General features: G+C 37.9%; 1 protein-coding gene across 1 annotated transcript; it reads left to right on the forward strand.

Annotated features, from left to right (window-relative positions):
* The first annotated feature begins 1,422 nt into the window (after nt 1-1,422).
* LOC113107376 (protein bicaudal D homolog 2-like) lies at nt 1,423-19,673 on the forward strand. The gene is made up of 10 exons (XM_026269842.1): nt 1,423-1,573; nt 3,068-3,360; nt 5,952-6,164; nt 6,713-6,865; nt 9,367-9,816; nt 10,639-11,499; nt 13,356-13,535; nt 14,027-14,178; nt 16,632-16,956; nt 18,749-19,673. The coding sequence occupies exons 2-10, from the start codon at nt 3,127-3,129 to the stop codon at nt 18,752-18,754; spliced, it is 2,574 nt and encodes an 857-aa protein (XP_026125627.1). The 5' UTR covers nt 1,423-1,573; nt 3,068-3,126; the 3' UTR covers nt 18,755-19,673.
* The last annotated feature ends 190 nt before the right edge of the window (nt 19,674-19,863 follow it).

Here is a 19,863-nt window from a genome sequence, read left to right on the forward strand (position 1 = left end):
TTTCTTCCCTCAGGCAATTCATCTTATGAACAGCTGACAATAATGGCGAACACACTACACTTTATATTTATATACACACACACTTATTTATCTAACACACATACTTAGTATACACTTAAATTTTGCACACAATATATATGTACATACATAACTTCACTTTGTAATATACCTGCCTACAATTGTCATTTGTATATTGTCATTCACTGTCTACATATTTGTATTTTTTATTCTTTTATTATGTGTTTTATGTTCTGTCGCTGTCATTCTGTTGTACTGCAGAGCTTCTGTCACGAAAACAAATTCCTCGTATGTGTAAACATACCTGGCAATAAAGCTCATTCTGATTCTGATTCTGATTCTGACAGTTTTCATCTTATTTGGGCTAGCAGCTGGCCCAGCAGATGCCTGTGAAACTGCCCACGGCGGCTAAAACTTACAGTAAGTAACGTTAGATAGCATTGGCAGATGCCCACTGGTTACATTATTTGACCTCAGAGTTAAAACTTGTTTTGCAGCTGCCACACAGCAATTGCCACTACTAACATTACATCTATATTTATATGAAAGTACATTAAGTGGACTTATAATCAGCTGTTGGATGCCATTCTATGCACTTCTTGGATAAAATGATGGTGCCATCACAATTGGTTCTTGACCCTTGTTGGCGCTATTCAGATAAACAGCTGCATATGTTGGCCAGGCAGTGTTTGCACCTTCTTAAACACTAGGTGTCATATTGGTGTAGAAAAAATTGTCACAGAGCACCGACTTATATGATCTTTTATTTACTGCACATTTATCTCATAATATTAATTAAGACGTATTTTGTGACAAAGCTTAAGTACTAAACAACAAAAGATTATTGCGTTTTCTTATTGTTTTTTTTTTTTCTCAGCCAACACAACACATAATTTTAAGGCAAACAGTGGCTATTTGGCTGTTGAATGGACATTGTGTGAATCACATCTCAGTCAATTTTATTTGAGGAATGATTTGAAGAAAAGATTGCCTACTGCATGCTGTAGATTAGAGAACTTCACATGTATGTGATTCGCGTTTTTATAAAGAATAAAATGAATTTGTTAAGCAGTGTGTGTGTGTGTGGAAAAACATGTCAATGTAGTGTAAAATGGCATTTTGACTGTCAGAAACAATATTTTTTGTGGCACTTTTTTGCCGGTGTAGTTTATCAGTTGTAGTAGATTGTAGCTACTACAATTTAGATATATTCTTTGCTACTATGTTGATTCCTTCTTTAAGACACCCGAATAAGAAATGTACATAAACACATATTCATCAAATGTTCGTTGAATACTTTCAGATGCGTATGCTACGACAACTTGATCTTCATTTTTATTGAGCGACAGAACCACATCCGCTATATTTATGTTCACTGGAGCTGGCGGAAGTGGACGCGCGTCATTGGCTGTTGAGCTGCTCTTCAGCGCTGTGCTCGTGCGTGTTCATTCAAACGGCTGTGTTCAGGAGCGCGCGCAAGGAAAGGGCTGATCTCCTTCGAACTCAAATTCACGTTTCACCTATCTATTAATGATTCTGTCAACTTAGTATAAAGGTAAGAAACGATTAAAAGCGACATTTGTATCTTTGGCCACGGCCAGCTGACAGCTTCGCCACAAACGAACTAACCTTGTACTGAAGAAATAATGCGGATGTTATGAGCTTATACAGATACTTCAGCAAATGAACCTTTGCTTATTTTTAGGCAACAGTTGCCACTATTACAATTACTAGAAAATGCGTCTTGTAACGTGTCGCTAAAGCCGGGAAAATCTTAATGTTTATTATGTTAGCACTATGGCTACATCAAACTAACGTTAACTTGTAGGGATTTGTCACCTTGTCAAATTCCTCAAGATTTAGACATCAATGTATTTTTAATAACAATGAGCGTTCGTAGCCTGACCAACCCAGTTCGTGTATTAAAATGAAGAGTAATCGCATACTTGCTGCACTAATGTCAATAAACCACCAAATATAGACGCTTTGTGACAAAACCGGAACCTAAATCCATGCCCTGCTTGTGTTATTATGTGTCTACATGAGGCAGAAGTAAAGGAAGAAGTGGTGTGTCTGTTATTTGGAAACGCTACACAGTCATATTGAATGCTGTTAAAGGGACAGTTCTCCCAAAAATGAGAATTCTTCCACCACTTGAATGGTGACTCAGACTGTCATTGTCTTCGTGTGTTTTTCAGTAAAAAGTTATATGGTTCTGGAATAGCATGAGGCTGAGTAAATGATGACGTTTTCTCATTTTTGGGATGAGTTGTCCCCTTCAATAATCCACGTTGTAACCATCATTTCATTAGATGACATAGGGCCTGCCAAAGTGAAAGTGTAGAAGTCTTTCAAGCTGTGGAGTAAATCTCATTCGACTGTGTCCTGCTGGTCTGATGCGAGACCATCTCATTGAATGCCAGATTAGTAGCTCTGATAATCTCATAATAATGTTACGTCTGAGGTCTTTGAGCGGAGTGGTTGGTTTTGAAGAAGCTTATCACCTTAAGACGGATCGTGATGTTATACACTTAACATTTAAAACCATGAATGTGAAAACTATAGTTATAGTAAGTGACAGTTCCCGGCCGTCATCATGCTGCTCCAAACTCAAACTCCTTTTTCTTCTGGGGCACAGAAAAGGAGATGTTTAGCACAGTGTCAAAGCTGCTCTTTCCCACTACAATAAAATGATATAGTATTATTAAAATGATCACGTTTCCAGTGATTTCCCAATTTGACTAAAATGTCTTAATATATTACTATTGTAATATCACAAAACAAAATTATCTAGTATTTTAGATTATTATTATTATTATTATTATTAACAATAATAATTGCATTTTACATTACAACAAAAACAATTATGATACTAATATTTATGGCTGTCTTAAATTTTTTTTTCCCCTTTCTTTTTCTTTTAAATGAAAAACCACAGGGATCCTTTAAATCTTAAATCCATAGCTGGTTTATAAGCGCTTTTCATTCATCTTTATAATATCTCTATCATTTTTGGTGTGAATGTGCCTTAACATCTGTCTTCTCACAGACATGACGAGACAGGAGTGAAGTATCTGTTCTTGGCTGGAGCGTGAGGTTGGGCAGAGGATGCTGGAGGAGGGTGATGGAGAGTTGGAGGAGATCGGAGGAGGGGGAGATGGGGGTCTTCAAGCAGAGGTGGAGAGGCTGGCGGCTGAACTTCAGGAAGCCAATGAGGAGAAGTTACAGGCCGCATGGTACGGCCTGGCCGTTCTGGAGGAGAACGCTGCACTGAAGGTCAAACACAGCCAGCTGGAGGAAGAACATGAAGCCCTGAAGATCGAAGTGACACAGCTCAGAGAGGTCAGTCAATAGAGAGCCTGAGATAAAAAGAAGGAAAAGAGGGTGGAAGCTTAAGTTAAAGTTTTGAGGAATTGTTGCATGAAACAAGGAGCTTCTTTTTTTTCCTAAGAGTGATTCACAAAATGGTTTACTGTTGTTGTTTTTTTTTTGATTCGTTATAGCATGAAGTATTTGCTGTCTTAAATGTCTCTTGAATTTCTATGGTTTCTTGCACACGACAGCCAATGATTCACCACACAAAACATTTGTGGGTCAGCACAAATCATCAAGGCAAGTGAACCTGTATAAAATGTAATCTGGGCCATATTTCCTATACCTTTAGTAGTTTTGTTTATCTGGCCTGTCCAAGTTGTCCAATTTTTTTCCCATTTTGGACACCTTTGGAACCTTTCACATCACAGTTATAATAGTGTTATAATAGTATGGGTTTCTCTGCTTTTTACATGGTGACTGCAAGGGCTTTTCCCTGCAGATCTTATGTAACAATGTACAAATCAAAACTTGATATTTAAATGAAATAATTACACAACATGCACTTCTTTAGGTCCCAGGGGACTAACCAAAATTAGTTGGATATTTATATCCTCGGCTTGACAGATGCAGGCATATGATGACAAAAAAAAGTTTAGTTTTAATTAAGCCAACAAAAATTGCAAAAATTATGCAAGTATTTTCATAATATTTAAATGTTTGGCTGAAATAATAAATAAATCAATATTTGTCCCACCTCCTTGTGAAATACTAGCTGAGAGCAATGCAAAGACTTTCCAGATTGTCATTTGCCCATAAACATAAAAAAAAAAAAAAAAGCAAATGCATTTCATTTTCCATTTTGGTTAGTGTTTGAGAATAAGGAGCTCTCTTTTAAAACAGTGCTGTTTTGTTTGGACTTTTTAGGACAGTTTTAATAGAGCACTGTTCAGCCAGATCAGTCTATGTGGTTCATGGCCAAAGTAGAAAACAAATAGGCTGTAAGCCTGGGATGTACGGGCATTTTTAGCTCTCTTTGTTATCCGATTTATTTCATAAATCTGTGCCCCAAAATCCATGCTTTAAGTCTTTTGCAATAATTCAAAATTGGCAACATATTGAGGGCATTCTATGTGCACATATTATTGGTTTGCCAACTTCAGCTAATATGTCACTCTTTTTTTTTTATGTGAAGCTCACATATTAGGCACATTGTGGACCCACCCCTCTGGTATGAAGATTAGGCTCATGTATTTCTCTCTCTGTGTGTCTGATTAGTAGAGCATGAAATTGGCAAAGTAGGTGAATGTGGTAGAGCGAGATGACTGGGGTGCACAGATCTGGGTCTGGTGTGCTAGGAAATAAAAACATGTGACAGACAGTTGTAACATCCTAGAGTTGGACACATTGACTGCATCATCATTTCATGTTTAGCCCTTCAGGATTCTAATAAATATTTCTGTTAAATCAAGAAATCTTTTCTCTGAAATGGTTTACCCACAAAGAAACAATTACTATATAAATTTTTTTTCAAAGCAATATTATTTTCCTTGCTATTCTCATACATAAAAAGAGATGCAAGACAGAATGTGTTCTATTCCATGAGCAGCTCTATTCCTTACAGTGGCTCCAACAATAGTGTGATGAAGCCCAAGGCCATTGGTTTTTGTGTGTTGTTTAGATGAGGTTTGAGACCTTTATACTTCACCTTCTGCTTTTGTTGTATGGAATAGAGCTTCTGAGATATTCTTACATCATCTTTTGGTGTTTCACTCAAGGAAGTCATTTTGAGGGACGGAAGGAAAAGCAAATCTTTTGAAAAGCGTGTCCTTTTACTTTTACTGAACAGAAGTATAAATTCTCCTTCTTCAGTCTGCCTTCCATCATTAATTATAGAGTAGCACAAGCATGGTTTTCCCACATGTTCTCCCATGACTCAAATTATAATGTTCAGAGAAAAGAGTGTGACCGTGTTAATAACAACCTAGCCAATGTTAATTCATCTTGTAACAGTTGAGTTTCAGTGTGAGCAAAACTGGTGTATATTTTGTTACCATTTGTCTAAGGGATACAGTGGCCGGTAACACTTTATTTTAAGGTTACATGTACTTACTATTATAATAACAATAAATTATGCATATTTGCATGCAAGCAACCCTAAGCCTAACCCTAATCATATAGTAGGTACATGTAGTTAATATTTTTAATTAGTTTAAGTGTATAATTGCACTGTAACAACAAGGACACTAAAATAAAGTGTAACCCAGCGGCCTTAGCATGAACTAAACGCATTGTATTTCACCCTCTGGTAGCTACTAAAGCTGGAATGTAGCTCTCAATACAGTTGCTGTTGTTTATTGGCTAGGCGAGTAAACCAATTACTCAAAATAATTAAAGTTTGACAACTTAACTTTCAGCAGCTCTACTCTTCTCATTTGAAGAATTTCAGAAATTCACACAAAGTAGCTGAGGGGCCGTAAATTGTGTGAGCGTTGCTTTAAGCCAGTCAACTAAATTGTTTTGTTTCTTCTTGGCCAAACCTCTGCTAGTGTAACTCAGTGTCTTGGCGGTGATGAAGATGTGTGTTTTGATTGATGTATTATATGTGTGTATGTTTACAGGCTCTGGCAGACTCTGTGAGCAGCCATAAGCGTGCAGCCGCTGATGGGGAAAGTCGAGAAGATCGGCTCCTGCAGGAGTCGGCCACTAAAGAGGCAGCCATGGAGATTCGCATGGACGAGCTGCAGGCGGAGCTTAAACATGCCCGTGTCATGCTGGCCAACACCTCGGCTGAAAACGAGCGACTGGCCAGCCTCTCCACCCAGCTGAAGAAGGTACATACACCACCATCAATCAGAAGGCTAGGGTTCACATAAAATGTGCATTCCTAACCACTAGACCAATGAACACCTTACTGGCTCAACTACCGGGTTGAGTTTCAATGTCAGCCTGAAGAGAAGAGAGGCCATTGTGAACTACTTATTGAACTATTGTACTGGACAAAACAAATAATTTATACTTTTAAGTAAAGTTCCTTAATAATAAAATCTTTGCCCTCTAATGAGAAACGAGTTGATTTCTATGCTAAATCAGCTTGCAATCTCTGCAAAAAAAAAAAATTCTTCAAAATGTTTAATTGTATGAGAAAAAGCACCTGGGACTGCTAAACTTCACCTTTTGTATTTCGAAGTGGAACAAAGTCTCATCTGGAATAAAATGTAAATAATGATACATAGTATAATTTTGTGTGAACTGTGCTTTTTGAGAATTTGTATTAAATTGAACAAAGAGAAACTTCCACCACGTAATTGTTCGGATCTAATTTATTGTCAGTTTATTTTATTTTATATGTTATGTGTCTGACTGCTCCTGCTGACTCTAGGAGTGTGAGTGCTTGGAGGTGGAGAAGAACCGAATTAGAGAGGAGATGAAGGAGTACAAGACTCGAGAGGTGCGGCAGCTTCAGGATAACAGTGAGTTGGAGGAGGAGAACATCTCCCTGCAGAAACAAGTCTCAGTGCTTAAGGAGAACCAGGTGCGTGAGAATGCAGTTTAAGCGTTGTTTGTGGTGGTGTTTTCTGTATTTATTGAATATCCAACTCTTTGTAACATTTAATCACTTAATTGTAGTGTTTGCTGGACTTAAAACTAGCCCATAAATTACTCCCCCTCAAGTCATCCTTGGTGTATATGACTTTCTTCTCTCAGACGAATCCAGTCGGAGTTATATTACAAATGTTCTTTGATCTTTCAAGCTGTTTCATGGCTCTAAAGCCTTCTGTAGCGATTCGATGTGTTTTTGTAAGAAAAATATCTATATTCGCGTGAATACCAATGTTTTTAACCGGAGCAAAGGAAGCAAAGTTTTTTACTTCTGCAAAGAAAAACCAGTCTCCTCTTGTTTTTTTTTTTTTGGCAGTCTCCTTACATTCTGCTTTACAAATACTAGTTTTTTACTTCCAATCAGTGACCGTTGTTTCGATCTCTCTACTACGCTTTCGCATGCTTCACTTCTGAGTGACCTCATACATCATCCTCGCGGAGCTGCTTCCATGTACAAGATAGATTAAAGTTATTATTAAGTTTTGAATATAGATATTTTTCTTCAAAAAATGCATCGATTCGCTGCAGGAGGACTTTGTTCACCCCCCGGAGCCGTCTGAGACACTTCTTTTTAAGGATAGGCATTTTTATTTAACTTATTTTGGACTGATGCATGCAACACCTGCTGAGTGAAATGAAACAGCTTGAAAGATCAAAGACCATTTTTAATACAACTCCGACTGGATTCTTCTGAAAAAAGAAAGTCATGTAGACCTAGGATGACTAAGGTTGAGTAATTTAGGGCTGATTTTGCTTATGGAATGTGATTCGCTGGAGATGCCTGGTGATTTTGAATGTGTTTTTTGCAGCTGCTGTCACGGCAGTACAAACACTTCTGTTGTAGTGCTTCAGTCTCAGCTGATTTTTAACAAAGCCTTCCTTCTGAGGGGCTGCACACGAGAACGGTTTTATTCACGTCCCGCATCAATATTCACAGACACTCAGAGGCTGGAACGCCTGCCTTGTTGGACTGAAAACCGGTTTGCTTAGGGTGAAATCAGACATTAAATATACAGACTTCAATAACTAGACTATTTATAGTGAACTGACTCAAAATATGTGTTATGATGCCACTAATTCTGTCACCAATTGTGATGAATGTGATCATATGCAAAGTTTTGGGATTGACACTGAAGTGTGACACTGTGTGAATGCTAACACTTGAACCTGTTTGTTGTTAAAGGAATAGTTCAGCCAAAAATGACACATCACCTTCATGGCCACCCAAGATGTACTGTAGATGTTTCTTCATTGGAACAGATTTGGAGAAACTTAGCATTTCTCTAAATGAGAGTCCAGAAAGCAAAAAAGAAGAAACATCTACAAATTTGTTCCAAAGAAGAAACAAACTCATCAAGATCTTAGATGATCTGAGGGTGTGAATTATTCTTTTAAACTTGTTTAGATATATTTTTGATACGAATGCTCCCAAAATGCATGGCCTTGAACTAGTTATTCAGTCTGTTGTTTATACACTGTGATATTAATATAAATATGGGTGTCATTTCCTGAGTGAATTCAGAGAGGGGTGCAATAGTCCAGAAACGACTGATGTCATGAAGTGGATACAGATCTGGGTTTGTTTACTGTTATTTGTCATCGGTGTTCATAGAAATGGGATCTAATTATTAGTCAATATTATGGTTATTGTTTGTATGTTACTGTATCCAGTAGTTATATGATGCCAGATCACATCAGAAAAGGCGGGCTAATCAAGCCTAACAAGTTTCAGTTTATGACTTCTAGTAACCCTAGTCAAATTGTTTGTTGGTCTTTTCATTAGGTGGTCTTTTCATTTTTGTTGTTATCTAAAACTGTTAAATTTGAAAGAAATATTAAAATAAATAAAAAATTTAGTTAAATGTCATGGTAACCGTTTTTCAAGTAAAAGTGCTAAAATTACTAAAATAAAACTTAAAAAATTGAATATATAAACTTAGGGCTGCACGATTATGACAATTATAATTGTTGATTATTCACTTGAAATTGTAATTGCGATTTTATTCATTATGATTATCACAATTTACATTGAATGATGTTTATACCATTTGTTTAATGCAAATGCATGCTGTATTTTTATATGAAAATAAGCCAGCTGAAAACACTAACTGAAAAACTTGTAGTGCTTTTCTATAGTATTTAGCCTCAAATGTCAACTATACATCAGATTGGTTTCTTCTTTAAATTATAAAGTAAAAATCTGAATGGTATTATATTATACCAAACTAAAATTACAATAATGGAAAAAACCCTTAAGATATGTAGAAAGAAAAAACACACAGAATAACATAAGTGGACTTTGAACAATCAGTTGCCACTTTGAATGATTAAGTAAATGTGGCATCCATAATTGTAATTGCAAAAAATTGTGCAGCCCTGTATAAACTAATATAAGATGACAAAGGCACAATGATAAATCATTTGTGTCCACAGGTGGAGTTTGAGTCAGTGAAGTTGGAGTTGACCCATAAAGATGAGGAGCTGGAGCTGATGAGGGCACAGCTAGAAGAGGCCGGGCGTCTGAGGGAGATCGCAGAGCGTCAGCTGGACGAGGCACTCGAGGCCCTGAAAGAGGAGAGGGAGCAGAAGAACAACCTGAGACGAGAGCTCACCACCCTTACCCTCAACCCATTTGACTCTTTTGGCCACATAGAGCTACAGCTGGATGACAGCCGGGACGGAGAGAAGGACAGAGGGGGAGGAGAGGAGGAGGAGGAGATGGACAGTGGGTATAATAACTCCAAAGGGATGGAGAGAAACAGATGCTCCACACCCAGAAACAGTGACTTGTTCCTCAGACCGCAGGCTCCCGGGCTGGTGGCTGATCTCCTGAGTGAGCTGCACCTGTCAGACAGCCAGAAACTCAAGCAGCAGCTGCTGCAGGTGAGGAAACTGTGTCAGCATTTTCATATCAAAGCTTTATTACTGGAGACTTTCTGAGAATTATTTGTCTTGTGTTTTTGTGTTTATATATGACCAGTATCTCAGAAATTTACATCCATCACCATGACATTGGTTTCATTATTCTTGAGACTGTTTATAAATTTGGGGGGCAAGTGAGGTTTATATTGGCTGATGTCAGTCTATTCAGATCTAATCTCATACCAAAGATTAAAAGATTCAAACCCTGTGATGTAAATGCCTGTAAAATGGTCATGTGGGGTTTCTTATTTTTAACTCTGCAGTTTCATGCATGAAACCATCATCTGACATGAAAACTGCTTCCTGTTTCATACCACTTCCTGCTCCGATGTACTGTACCATCAAGTCAGTTACTAAGAAACAAGTGTTTTTCACCCAGCCAGATAGTCCAGTTTTCTTTTTTATTATTAAAATGTATTTGTATCATTGATTTATATTGACTGATTGATTATAATTATTATTTTGACCTTTCTGCCTTTGTTGTATAGGAAAGTTAGGAGAACGGGAAAGGATACTGGTTTACTCAAAGTGCTGTGATTTTCAGAATTTGATACTTTTACTAAAACCTAAAAAAAATTGTGAATTAAATTTAAAGCCCTTTAATTAGCATAAATCATTCTGAAGTGGCCCTCCTTTAAAAGTCTGTTTAGTTCTAGTGTCTTTAGTAAGTTTCTCTTTAGTGTTGTTATTCATCCAAAACACTTGGATTTAATTAGTCAATCGGAATAAATCTTCATGATCCTTGTTTTTGAGAGCCCATATTGTTTGTGTACCCTTGTCCAGGTGGAGAGAGAGAAAGCCACTCTGAGCAGCACTGTGCATGACCTCCAGCAGCAGTTATCTCAGTCTGAAGATGCTCTCAGTGAGCAACGGGTGAAGATGGAACAGCTGACCCAACGTTTGGAGACCCTTCAGGGCACTGCCTTGAAAAGACCTGCTGAACGAGAGAATGGAATGAGCCCGTCTCCCAGGCCTCTTCAGAACCAAGAAGCCGAAAATGTCATCAGCTACTATGAAGTGGATGCCAAAAGCACAGAGGTACTAGAGTGCCGCATGCAAGCGGTAAATGAGGAGCTTGTGCGTCTGCACGAGGAGCTGAAAGAGGCTGGTGAACACTCCAAAGCCCTGGAGGAGCGCTACAAGCAGGAGAAAGAACGCTGGAGGGGTGAGGCACAGGAACTCGCTAATAAAATACGACAGTGTATCGCTGCTAGCCGACAGGACCAGGAGCGAATTGGACAGTTAGAACGGGAAATTGGCGCCACACGGCAGGTCGCCACGGACTCTGAAGGACACCTCAGTGCTGCGCAGGAAGAGCTTCTGGCCTTCTCTGAGGAGCTGGCCAACCTTTACCATCATGTGTGTGTTTGTAACAACCTCACGCCCAGTCGCGTTACACTGGATTACTACCGTGAAGGAGCACAAGCCGGAAGAACGCACAGCCATTTGCAGCCGCACCACTATCACAGATCCCTCCGCAGACACAGGCGGTCGGGTGAAGTGTTGGACCTGGGCAATGGAGGAAGCGGAGACACATCCTCTAGCTGCGGAAGTTGTCCAGGGTCTCCAACACTAGACTTCAGGGACCCAACCAATGTGCGCCATCTGGTTGCTGTCATACGATGCCAGATTAAACATTTACAGGTATGTTTTATGTCATTTCTTGTTCACTTTTTATTTGTTTTCCCATTTCACTTTGATCACGACAGCCTTAGCTTTTGTTTTAATTGCTAATTAAATTTGGGGGGCATTTTGGTTCATCTTGATGGCATTTCTGCCCAAGTGCCTAATTTCCAACCTCAGCACTTTATTGTAGGTATAGGGCCTTTTGAAATGCATTTTTTTTTTCGCTATCTTTGTTTCTTTTTTAATAATTAAATTCTGGTACATATTCCTTAAAATAATGTTTTAATAATTAGGGGTGCGCATAATTTTTTTCAGCCTGGTTCTCATAAGTCATAAGAGAACCTGGAGATTTGGTTTAGTCCTCCCAGTATTTACTACTACATTTGTTTGGTCGCTTCTTTAAGAAGAATCGCTTTATGTATTCCCCAATTTTAAGTCGCTTTGGATAAAAGCGTCTAACAATAAATAAATAAAAGCATTTTCATCATATTCAAACTTAAAATTAGCAGGCTTTTATTTTGGCAGGTTGCTGGCAAGTAAGTATAGGCGCTTCCAGATTTAGCGCTGCTGATTTTTTACTGTCTATGTATTAAAGAGCGTCAGTGGATGAATGTCACAGTTTTACATTGTGCTTTGAATACGGCATGGCATAGCCTAGATTTATGCTTTCAGGTTGAAAATAAAACTTCTATAGTACAGTTTGTGATCTGCAATGGTAATTGTGTATTAACAGCGGTCAACCATGTCGCTACGCAAATGCCCTGTCAGAACATATTTATATAACGCATTTTTTATTTTGGTCGCGCATGTGGACCTGCGGACCACTTATGTGCACCCCTGTTAATAATAATTGTATTATCATAATATCATTACATTAGGCCAAGTAATATATTTGTCACAGGTTCTTCAAGTTAAACTGAACTTTTATTGTTTTGAAGACCTATAGGTTTCTGTTTATATGATATGATGATAGATTTTCTCAAAAGAAATGCTGATGAAGTGACTCCCAGAGCAGTTTTTGATATGGTCATGTGTTCATACACTCGGCAGAGGCTGAAATTACTGCAAGCATCACGCGCGCTTCATTATGTGTGTAGTAAACGAAACCGTTCGTCTGCACTCTAGTCTACACCATTCATTCAGTCACACAGAATATGCAGGATTCATATTTAAATGTCGTAGTATTTTGCAGCTTAATATTCACAGACACTACTAGTCAATATCACATTTTAATTTTAGTGGACTGTCCTTCATTTGATTTATTCATCCAAAATTTGGCAAATTCTTTGACATTCAACATGAAACAGTAAATTCCATTTTTATGACTGGATTCCACGATTATGTCTGTGTTTTCTGCAATCTGGAAATCATAGGGCCCTGTAGTTAATGTAATAAGGGCAATATAATATTGTTATATAAGGAAGTGTACACACAACGATTCTATATTGTATATTAATGAATCCTAAAATGGTCTTTAAATAAGGATAGCTGAATAAAGTTATGGCTTATCATTGGAACATTTCATTTAAGCCTTTTAAGCAGCTTTTTTTTTTTTCTGGAGAGGTAAAGCATGAAATTTGAACCGATTAGACCAGGCTGCCTTAGGATGGCGGCCTGAATCCGTTTTAACCACAACATTCAGATTATAGCTGCACTTTTGCTTTCAGTCAACTCAAGAAAACAAAATAATGTTCAATATCAGAATCTAAATCTGTTTTCTTTATAGCCATTTTTGACTGAATTTTCTGTTTTTATACTATGATCATGAATATTTTAATATGTCATGCATTTTATATTGTGTTGTTCCCTTTGTTTAGCTCATAAGTCACAATGTGCTATAAAAGTAATTTTTTTACTTTTTGAAACTTTTGCAGGTGGCGGTGGACCTGTGCAGGCAGCGTAACCTGTTGTCCTCTCCGGCAGCAGGAGAGAGCACTGAATCAGACCGTGACACAGAGGCGCTCATCGAGGAGGTGCTAAAACTGAAGTCCCTCCTGAGCACCAAGAGAGAGCAGATAGCCACGCTCCGAACTGTCCTGAAGGCCAATAAACAGGTACAGATGTTAGATTTTTTTATTTATTTCCAAACATTATTTTTTGTAGTTCTTCTTGGTGAGCTCAAAAACAACTAAGAAAAGATAAAACAATCACATTCGTACATGCATAAATTATTCCAACCACAATAAAGAATGAAATACAGATGCATAAGTGCCAGAAGAGTTTAAAACATGGAAAAAAAAAATGTCTGGCCGGATGTATGGGATCTATAAGGGAATTGACAAGGATGTCAGTAGGTTTGAGAACAGATACAAAACAACCTTTTTCTTTAATCAAGCAAGAATCATTAATAACCATCGCTTATACTCTTTAAATGGCCAAATATAGGTTGATTAGGCAAAAATGGTTTGAATAGTTGTGTGAAATGTACCGTATTTATGCTGTTTGGAGACTGTTCCTAACTCGAGCGCATGGTTTCCTTTGATGTAAATCAGATCATATAACTGCTTTACTGTTTTATTTTATGATTTTGTTTTTTTTTTCTCAGACGGCCGAGTTGGCTTTAACCAACCTGAAGACAAAGTACGAGACTGAGAAGAGTATGGTGACGGACACTATGAAGAAGCTGAGAAATGAACTGAAGGCCCTGAAGGAGGACGCAGCCACCTTCTCCTCCCTTCGCGTCATGTTCGCAAGCAGGTATGATGGGATTACACATGCGTCAAGTGCTTTGTGCGCTCACAGGTCATGGGAGTTTCTCAGGTCATTGTTCGTACAGCACATAACTCATTTCCTGTGAGTGATGTTAGGGGTTTTAAGGTTAAACTGGTTGTTTGTAAACTGGGTTGATTTATGGACAGAGTCCAAATAAGTTCATGGGAGAAGTTGATACTCTCAGTTCCAGCTTTCATTTGTCAATTGAGGAACAACCAATCAATTTTAGTAATATTTTTTTTATGATTGACTATCTTTTATACATAAATCATCAGCTGACATGATGTAAGGTTTATAGCTATTTTTTTAGTCACTGCGGTGAAAAAGATGCAGGCAGTGTTTGTTTACATTTGTAGAAAGACATATGTTAGGAGTTTGGATAAAGAGTGGTAGAGATTAGACGGTCATGACCCTGTTTAAAGAGTAAGATAATAAGATCATAATCTCCAGGTTCAGTCTCTCACGAGCTCCCTGATCCCATGTGCAGACGAGAGCAGCTCACTGAGAGATCAAGTGTCAAGAGAACCGAGAGCGGTGGAAGCAAGGATAACGTTTTCAGTCAAGTTACTGTAAATGGAAAAATCTAGACCTCATTAGAACATTAATATAAACTCATGTGGTATGCAACATCTTTTAGAATAATTCAATAATTGAAAAATTATTCCTTGCTTAAATTATACTATGGTTACCACACCTCAAGACATCGATCAGATGATTTATTTAAAGGGATTCGTCCGGTTTTTCTACTTAAATCACTACTGTGAGTAGGACTATTTCTTCCGCATCTCATCCAACGCTAGTACCAAAACATTGTTTTAAAGCTGGTAATGGAGGCTTGAGCCATTGATAGCATTCTAATGCAGTTATTAGAAAGAGAGCGAGAGCGACAGAGGGAGAGAGCGAGCACCTGTGTGAATTAAGCTAACGTACCACTGTGCGTCTCGAAACACTCTTCTGCTTCAGTGAGAAATGTCATGTGTAGCCTTTAAGTTGCTACACTATATAGGCTAAGTGATAAAATCATCAGGGCAGCGCTGAAAACACCTTTTTGTGCAAACTGCGTGACCGTTATTCTAGTTAACTGTGCGAAGTGATACAGAACTGTAATGTGGTCAAGAGAGCTGCCTGGAACTACTTTGGCCGTGCATTTCCCAGAAAATAATTGCACACCTCAGAACGTTCGTCAGCCAATCAGAGTCAAGCATTCAATGGCCCCGTAGTATAACCTGAGATAAATGCAGATTTTTAAAGATTTCAAACAGCCACATAACTTGTTTAAACACTTTTCATCAGTTTTCACGGTTTTTTAATGATTTCAGTAAAAACTTTTTTTTTTAATTACGTTTATAGCAGCAGTTTTGATGTGCATGTTATTTATAGTCTTAAAATAGTGATAAAATGCATGATTTGTGAAAAGTTTGTGGTCAGTAAGAATTCAGTATGATTTGGAAATAGAGTAAAAACAGTAATATTGTGAAATGTTTAATATATTTTAAACTTAAATTTATTTCCGTGATCAAAGCTGTATTTTCAGCATCATTCCTCCAGTCTTCAGTGTCACATGATCCTTCAGAAATCATTCTTATATATTGATTTGCTGCTCAAGAAGCATTTCTTACTATGAATGTTAAAACCGTTGTAAATAATACACATTTTGTGGAATTTTTTTTGTCAGGATTCTTTGATGAATAGAAAGTTTATTTAACTTTTTTTTATATATATAAATATTTTGTAACATTATACAACATTACTGTCATTTCCATCAATTTAATGCATCCTTGCTAATTGCTTTAAAAAACTAACCACAACCTTTAATGGGATTGTGTATATATCAGCGTCAGCCATTTTAAAAAGCCACTAGTTAATTGGTAGTTGGTTGCTTGCCAAAGTCCAAGGAGCTCACTGCTACAGTATACTATATCTGTTTGTTTTGATAATTTTGATGTGAAAGGGATTGTTTATTTTTGAAATTGTTTAACTCTCATTCGCCTTTCCCACCACCTGACTAAAAGAAAAACATAAAAAATGTATTTAAAAGATCAAATAAAGTTGGTCTATCATGTCTGTACTAACAAGTTACAGGCCAAAGTTTCATATTAATCACTAACCCAAAGTATAAGCAATAGTAATAATAATGATTTCCCTCACAAGTAATACTAGTTATCAGTGACAACTGTGTATTGGTTTGTGTTTTTACTCAAAACATGCCGAAGTGAAGCATTTTATTGTTTGAACATCAAAGGCTTTCGGGCTGTTGTGTGTCGCGCTTTCATGAGGACAACAAAGACTGTTCTACACATTCTTGCATCAGTTTCTAATAAAAGCTAAATTGTTTTTTTAAGGGATGTTTATGCAAAACGTAATCCCTTTTATTCTTTCGTTATTTCATTTTATATGTATCTCCATTCCTGTTTCCTGTATCCTTATCATTTTCACAGATGTGACCAGTACGTAACTCAGTTAGATGAGATGCAGAGACAGCTCGCCGCCGCTGAGGATGAGAAAAAGACGCTCAACTCTCTGCTCCGCATGGCCATTCAGCAGAAGCTGGCACTGACCCAGCGGCTGGAGGACCTGGAGGCGCCTCTCAGTAACGGTGGCAGCCCGCGCCTTTCCCGGACCAAGCATCTGTCCAAATCAGGCCGAGCCCAGCGGAGCCCCATGAGAAGCAGTCCACGCTCCAGTCCACTGCTAGTGCCTGCCGGCCCGCAGAACACAAGCAGCCACACGAGGGCGCTCTCACGCAGCCTTCACTGCAGCCCCGTAAGAGCGCCCTCCTCTTCTTCCTCACACTCCTCTTTTTCTGCCTCAAATGAACCAGAGTCCTCTACGTCCACGCAGAGTTTGGCATCTGTGGGGCTTGTGCGCGACACTACTTTCATTCGTAGTTATGGGTCAGGTTCGTCTCGCTCGTTAGATGACTCTACTGGAGGGTTGGGACCATTTGCTATTCAGTCACGACAGCCTAAAGTTAACGAATCACAGGGAAAACGTCTAAAAGTGTACGTGCCGTTGCGCAGTAACACGTTTATTAAAACACGTCGCGCGTCTGCACCAGTGAGCAAAGGCGCTTCACGTTCAGTCGAAACCCTTGATACGCATTTAGATAGAACTGATGGATCGGAGAAAAGACGTAAAGTTACAATGCAGGAGAATGATTTAAGACCTTTCAAAAAGTTTGATGCAGAACGTACTTTTCTCAAAAAGCAGTCTAACATCTCTAAATCTCGATCTGATGAGGGAACTTCTTTTAGTCGTTTTGCAGGTTCAAATACAGTGTCTACGACGCAATCAAAATGTTTCCCTCGGGCAGCATCGAGTGTGACATCTAGCGATCAGTCCACTCCACACAGTCTATCAGATAAACCCCAGAAATCATCCTGTAGGACAAAAGCATCCTCTAGGCTAGCGAGCCATTCAGACTCCTGTCATGATTTTGTTGAGGAAACTGGGTCTAATCCTAGTCATGAGATTAAAGGGAAACAAGGTCAACTCAGAAAAAAGCAAAGAAGTGTTGATGCAGAGAAAAGGTCAACACACACGAAATTCAGAGCCACATAACTGCTCAGTTGTTGAACATCACATAAGTAACACAAATGTATCACTAACTCTGATAAAGCAATTTCAGAATTAGATGTTTCTGCTCAATTGGTGGAGCATTTCGGTAAAGTGCTATTAAAACACAAATACTTTCTCATGTGTTTTGTCCGTCATGGATTCTTTTGCATTCATTTTTTTAATCATGTTACCATTTGCTGGTTTTAACATACACAGTTCAACATAAACATCAAAAGTTTAGGTTTGGTACAATTAAAAAAAAAAAAAAATTTAAGAAGTCTCACCAAGACTTTGTTTGATCAAAAATACAGCAAAGACTTATATATTATATTTTACAAATTGAAAACTGTTGAAAGATGTCATCTATTACTTCGATGGCACAGCTGACTTTTCAGCATCATTATTCAGTGTCACATGATCATATGATATTCTGATTTGATTGGCTGATAGATTGGATAGGAAAATTATGTTTAATTTATGACTGATAAATAATGATTGGCATAAAAATCAGTCCGCTTGTTGCACCACATTATGATGTGAAGATTTCGATTTTAGAGATTTAGTAAAAATGACACCGTTATTAAACTACTAGTGTTATTAAAGATTTTCTTTTAAAGGAGGGTTAGATGGCCAAGGTAAGAATTATGTAAATGATCAAAATTATATATGTAATATCAACCAATATGGATCAACATAAAAAAACATTTGCAAAACATTTTTGGAAAAAACATGCTGGTGGAAATTAACTTGAAATGGACATTTATGATGCAATTATCGGTCTTTCTGTAATTTCATACATATTGAGCTTGTATTCAACCCATGACGTTCTTTTAAGCTTTCCTCCATACTATTTCTCTGTGAGGGTTTCCTTCATGGTTTAAATCGGTCTGTTGTCATTGTATCTTCTCTTATTCTCACCCATCTCTAATATCAGCTCAGCATTTGTCATTTGTATGAATGAACACTTTTGACTTACTGTGTCTCACTGTCTTTGCAGAGATGAAATCCTCCTTGTGTCTCCCTCTGTGCTCCAGTACACATGGACCATGTTCATGAACACCTTTACCCTGCAGACCTGTCCCAGCATCCTTTCCTCACCTCATTGGATCTCTGGTCATGTCTCTCTCCTCCCGTCTCTCTCTCGCCTGTTTTTTCATATGGTTGTCTTCCGTTTGTCTGGATCAAGTCGTTCAGCTTCAAGATACTGAAAGCTGAACACCGTCATTTCATACCATCAGATTTTTCCTTATTCATGTACATATGTACCAAACAAAACATTTGGAGATCAGTATTGTTTCGTCTAACTGCCTGTGACTGACCTGTTCTCATACAAGCCATAGATAAAGACGTCTTGTTTTGGTTTTAGGCTTTAAAAACTGATTTTTTTAGCTATCATGGAGGACGTTCCTCTGGTTTAACTGACCATTGGTTGTTTCCCTGGCCTTTAAAGACCACTACAGTGAAGTAAAAAACAAATAAACACATGCAACTAGTAAACCGAACAATCAACTATGCATAGGCACAAAGACTTTTGCTGCTAATTAGCTCATGCAAAAATATACATGCATACAATTACCAAACTGCCAGTTTATTCTGCCTTCAACACAGTTAACCAACAGCACTGTAAAACAATGGGCTTTATTTTTAAATAGTACTTTTAAATGGGTAAACTTTAAACCTATGTATAGGTTGTGTTCATGTCAGAAGGAACACATTGACTGGGGAAAAGTGTAATGGGATTTAAAATAGTGCCTTAATACTTTTGAGTGAACATTTGTAGATAATCGGTTTAATATTTTGTTGTTTGAATTGATGGAAAGGGTGTAGGTTGATTTAAGACTAATTATGGACTTTTGTTTGCATGTATGTACAAATAATGTCACATTCCCGGCTTGTTTTATTAAAAATAATATTTCCCTGTTCTTGTCAGAACCGTGTGTTTGATTTGTATGATGTTGTGTCGACCTGCCTGTCAACACTTTCATCTCCATCTTTCATGATATTTTGAAAATTGCTATTTGTGGTATTTTTAATTGTACTGTCTTTTTTTTTTTTTTACCTGATTTTTTTATATTCCATTGTTCAGCCCCACAGAATGGTAATGTCCATGCA

The sequence above is a fragment of the Carassius auratus genome, chromosome 8 (genome assembly GCF_003368295.1).
Source record: "Carassius auratus strain Wakin chromosome 8, ASM336829v1, whole genome shotgun sequence".
Classification (NCBI taxonomy): Eukaryota; Metazoa; Chordata; class Actinopteri; order Cypriniformes; family Cyprinidae; genus Carassius; species Carassius auratus.